General features: G+C 47.0%; 1 protein-coding gene across 1 annotated transcript; it reads right to left on the bottom strand.

The window, feature by feature from the left end:
• Nucleotides 1–1,203: 1,203 nt before the first annotated feature.
• LOC148428707 (H-2 class II histocompatibility antigen, A-U alpha chain-like) lies at nt 1,204–5,248 on the bottom strand. Its single transcript, XM_088407948.1, has 4 exons — nt 5,104–5,248; nt 3,304–3,552; nt 2,170–2,457; nt 1,204–1,704 (listed from the first exon to the last, which is right to left on the bottom strand). The coding sequence occupies exons 1-4, from the start codon at nt 5,243–5,245 to the stop codon at nt 1,583–1,585; spliced, it is 801 nt and encodes a 266-aa protein (XP_088264074.1). The 5' UTR covers nt 5,246–5,248; the 3' UTR covers nt 1,204–1,582.
• Nucleotides 5,249–5,320: the final 72 nt, after the last annotated feature.

The raw sequence follows: 5,320 nt of genomic DNA, 5'->3' as shown, positions 1-5,320 counted from the left end.
TCACATGACCCGTGTCACTTGTTGCCAGGCAGACGAGTCAGCCAAACCGAGCAAAAAAAACCATTCACATTCCTTACCGTCCCGGTCCGACTTGAGGAAGAATATTTTCTAGACCGATGGAATCAGATACGATGCCCGGACCCGTAAGATGTCTCTTTACTGTAGCGGAGGGGTTTGTGGGTCCCAGTGATCCTCGGAGCTAAGCTGGCTGGAAACCGATGCATCCGGCGGGGTTACCACGTCCTAGGTGAGGGGCCACACCGAGCACGGCTCGCGGGATGAAAAAAACAAAAATCGCATTGCGTTTTCTTGCTGGGTCGCGGGTCACAGGGGCCCCCCTCTGGAGCCATGCCAGGAGGTGGGGCTCACTGGTCGGCAGCTGGTGGCGGGCCAAACAAAATTGTTGGTCCCCCTCAGCTTCAGCACCTGGGGAAGGGGCCAAACGGGTCGGGTGCCGAGAGGAGGGGCCAAACGGGTCGGGTGCCGAGAGAGCCGGGCGCAGGCCGAGTACGGAGGGTGCGTGGCATCTACGGAAGAAACGCCTTCCTCAGCCTCCGCGCTAAGCTCTGTTCGGCGTCGCCTGTGCGATTCTGGTCCCGTGGAACAGCGGAGCAGCTCTTCCACTTCGGGAGGATGCACGGTGGTTTTGCCCAAATGTGAGGTTTGTGAATTTGGAGAAGGCCTTGGAAGGTGTCCCTCGGGGAGTTCAGGTGACCTCTCCGGGTCAAGGGTGAGGTCCTGCCCCAAGCGGAGGAGTTCGAGTATCTCGGGGTGATCGTTCACGAGCGAGGGCAGGATGGAACGGGAGATGGACAGGCGGATCGGTGCGGCGCCTGCGGACCCTGTACCGGTCTGTGGTGGTAAAGAAGTAGCTGAGCCCCTGCATTTACTTCTGTCGGGGTGAGAAGCTCATCCGGGAAGGGCTCAGCGTTGGGCCGCTGCTCCTCCGCGTTGAGACGAGCCAGTTGAGGTGGTCAGGGCACCTGCATGGGATGGCCATTGTAAGCCTCCCCGGTGAGGCGTTCCGGGCAAGTCCCGCCTGGAGAAAGCCCCGGGACATGCAGGAGAGACTACATCTCTCGACTGACCCGGGGATCCCTCCGGAGTAGCTGGACCAAGTGGCTGCTTTCAACCCCGCTTTCGATTAGCAGAGTGCAACGGATGTGTTGAGTGTGCAGGAAATGAGCCACACAAACGCACAAACACGAGAGGACTTTCCTTTTATTTGTTGCTATATTTAAGGAGCTAAAAACGTGGCAAAAAAAGCGGGCAGAAGGCAAGACGAAAATGCACCGTTGAACACAGGATGAGTGGCGCTCGGTCTTTTGTGCCCCCACTGTATTGCAGATTTGGTAATCAATATTCTAAAGGATCAAACTGTCTACGGGAGAAAAGCTCATTTCCCTTCGTCCGTCTATGACATTTTGTTTTAAATGTCGCATCAAATGACTGGATTTGTCATTATTTGGTTGTACAGTTGTTTTGTTTAAAAATGAATCTGTCCTCTATCTGCTATAGACTGGGGTTCACTACTGTTTATATAGGCAAGAAAAAAATCCATGACATCATCGCTTCCAGTCAGTCAGTTGCATTTGTTTCCCTTGATGAGGAAGAAGGTTCCAGTGGCCACGCCCACTAGTCCCGCAGCCAACCCCAGTGCACAGAAGACGGTGGCTCCGATACCCGGCTCGTTCACCTTCACCGCTGGAAACAAGAAATTGCCATTAGTGTTAGCATTAGCATCCGCAAAGGGCTGCGACCTGGCCACATTTGTGACTCAAAACTCTTAATCTTTCAACTGAAATGAATGGAAATGTAATTATACGTTCCGTAGCCCAAAAAAAAAAAAAACTCGTTTGTTTTTTTTTTGGACAGGAAATTCTCACTAGTATTATACTGAGTAGGAAACAGTAGCAGCATTTTCTCTCCAAATCTTGAAGTCAGGCAAACACAAAACACAACTGGACCTAAAGTCCGCTAGCTTATTGCTAACTCTAATTAGCATTGGTGTTTGTTTTACTGTCTTGTCCAGCCACCAGATGGCCAAGTTGGACAAATCAAAAATTTGCATTTCACTTGTCAAACACACACACAAAAAAAGTGATGTCACTTTCAAGGAAAACATTATGGAGTGCAAGATGAGCGCCGCGTCGCGCTATGCGGACTCACCCCACAAGGTGGCGCGCGGCTCCTTGAGTGCCGCGTGTTCCACCACGCATGAATAGATGTCGCCCCGCGCGGGGAGGAAGTCCAGTCGGAAGGTCTGGCGGAAGTAGCCGTCCTTGTCGGGAAAAGCGCTGCTGGCGCCGCCCGTTGCGCCCGCCACCCGCTGGCCGTTCTTGGTCCAGTGGACTTTGACGGGCGCCGGGAAGAAGCCGCTCACGTGGCACACGAGCGCGTTCCTCTCTCCGAGCGCCACCTCGTCTTTCGAGTAGACCACGGGGCGAGAGGGGGGATCTGAAACGACGGACGACTGTCTGTTGGTACGTGCGTGCATTTGCGTTGGTACGTGTCCATCCGTATGCGCAAAAGCATTTAAGGCAGCGCTAACATTTGCATGTTGGTCTCAATCACAAGTCGTTGGATCAACAATCAAACGACAACGACAGCGCTCAATTGAAGCGGCGCCGTCCTCAATCGCGACAAAATGTAATATCAACAGCGGCCAGAGGCGGCGCCAAAAAACAAAGATCAAGCAAAACGATCAAATGAATGAACTGTTAAAGGCTAAACGAAACGAGTGCCAAAACATCATTGCTTTGGGTGCAGTAGATCCACGGACCAGTACCGGGCCACGGACCGGTGTTTGGGGACCGCTGCTTTATACTAAGCGCTTTTTGCGGTACCGGTTACGTTGTGGTTCCAGAGTAGTGTAGTGTAGAAACACTACATCTGTGGCGATGGGGCTTATTCTGTGTGTTTTTTTTTTGTGACCATATGTGTGTATTTCTCCATGTATCCCAGAGAGTGTTTGTTTGTATCTTTGCCTCTGTCTATGTGTTTGTGCATCTCTGCATTTTTTTTGTGCGCACGTGTTTTTCTGTGTGTGTCTGTTTTTTGTGTGCATGTCTTTTGTGTGCGTCTTTTTATTGTGTGTGTTTGTTCGGTTTTCTTGATGCGTGCATATACAGTATGTGCGTGGGTAGTTGTGTATGGCGTGTACACGTTTGTCTGTTGCTGCCGTGTGCGTGTATAAGAGCATTCATGTGTGTGTGTGTTGAAATTTCATGACACACACACACACATACACACACACACACTGCTGTGGTTATGTTGAAAGGGAGAAAAGCTCGGTCTTATTACCCGCTTCTAGTGGTTCATCCTTCAGGAAGTTCCGGGTTATGTTGAGGTTTCTTCTGCATCGGACTAAATTGCCCATGGCTGCCTGAAAAGTATCTTTGGGGTAGCTCATGTGGTCCACAAAACTGGGCTGAGGTTCCACACCCCTGTGGGCGGCAAAGTCGGCCACCCACATGTCCTCGCCGTCCAGAGCGTAGAAATTTTCTCCCTCTGTGTCCGAGCAGCCAGTCACGGATATATCCGTGTGGAAATCTGAGAAGAAGCATAGTTGCCACTTACTGGTGCCTTGACATACGAGTGACTCTAACTTCCGATTTTTTGAGATGCGAGCTGCGCTTTGGCCAATTGCTTGAACTTGAAATATGAGTGCTTGACTCATAAAAAAAAAGACAACAGAACAGCATTATCCCCCGCACAGAACAACTAATATTCATGATATATGGATGAGATGAGCTAAATTAACACTTTCAAGTCGGAATTCTGATTTAATTGACCGAATTCTGATTCTTGTCAGTTGTGATGGGGAAAATGGAGTCTCGTGAAGCACTTGTGTTACTTTTTTTACCTACTCTAGGTGGCACCCTTGTGCACACACCTTGCAAACTGTACACATGCATTTTTTTTCTTCTAATTTTGTCAAAGCTTTTAAAGGCATAGTAAATATGGTTATTTATGATTTTTTTTCCCTTCAACCACTCAAATTGTTCAGTGGCATCACTTCTATCCATACAGGTTAAACACCCACAAAAAAACAAGAAAAATGATAGCCTGTGAAGTGATGACACTTAGCCATTAACTGGTCTCTGCCGCCACCTACAGTCTTGAGGTGAAACACAACTCAACAAAGAATTTTCTGTTTGCTGACATACATTCTGACTTTATTCTCGGAATTCTATTTTCACTTTAAAGTGAGGACTTTCATTTTAATCTCACAATGTTGACTGCAAAGTGAGGTTTTGTAAAAAAAAAAAGTGAGAATTAGAAATTTGACCATTTTTTTCTCAATGTATCACTTTAGTGAAAGTTCTGACTTTAAAGTCAGAAGTCTATTTAAAATTCAGATTTAAGACAAATATCAGTGTTTTCACTTTATAACTGAAATTCAAAATTAAGACCAAAGTCAGTATTTTCACTTTATAATGCTAAATCATCCTGAGAATAATGTGATGTATTTTTAATTTTGCTCCATTTCTCACGTTTACGTCAGAATTGTCTTTTTTCATTGGGAATTCCAAGAAAAAAATATTCCCCACGTATCCGTTATTAATGTTTAAACATCTAGACTGACACAAATTACAATTGAGTTATTTAGGTAAATGAACCAGATCAGCACAACGCGGAAGTCTTGCCCGCAGGGTGGTAGAGCTACCGCTAGAGGGAAGTAATGGGCACGGGACGCCGCTAACCAGGAAGTTTTTTTATTTATCAATGTTTTTTTTTTTTAATGTGCTTCGCTCATGAGCCAACATGAAAAAATTACATGCAAAAAAAACAAAAACAAAACAAAAAAACCCATCGAAATAAATGATATCATTCACTTTGGGGTAGACTACTTTCACTTGGAATACGTACATTTAATATCGGTAAAAGTCAAGTTTATTTATATATTCGTTCATAACGAGTCTCAAAGAGCTCGGCGGGTCCACAGAGACGTGAAAAAAACAGGGAAAAAAAAAGAGAAACCCGAAGTAGGTAAGAGACTTTGATAGCAACTGTCAGTTCACAGAAAGTGTAAAGTGAACTTTAGCTTGTAGCAAAGTGATTTCCTATCAATGTAGTCAAGTATTCCTTTCAGGTACCTACATTCAGCGACGTTGCGATGGAGGGAGAGCACGAGGAAGACGAGCGCCTTCATCTTGTCCACTGTGAAGTTTTCTGCCGCACTGAGCGCGACCTGACACGCAACAACCGCTTGGGAGCAGCGGCTGACATGCGGGCCAATCATAATTAAGGAAACCGCCCGTGTCATCGGTATCCGGGTAAGCCGGTCTCGACGTTTCTAAGTTGATTTATTTCGGAG

The sequence above is a fragment of the Hippichthys cyanospilos genome, chromosome 1 (genome assembly GCF_059441005.1).
Source record: "Hippichthys cyanospilos isolate Australia breed blue-spotted pipefish chromosome 1, RoL_Hcya_1.0, whole genome shotgun sequence".
NCBI lineage: Eukaryota > Metazoa > Chordata > Actinopteri > Syngnathiformes > Syngnathidae > Hippichthys > Hippichthys cyanospilos.
The sequence above is the reverse complement of the archived record's forward strand: the minus strand, read 5'-3'. Positions and strand labels throughout refer to the sequence as shown.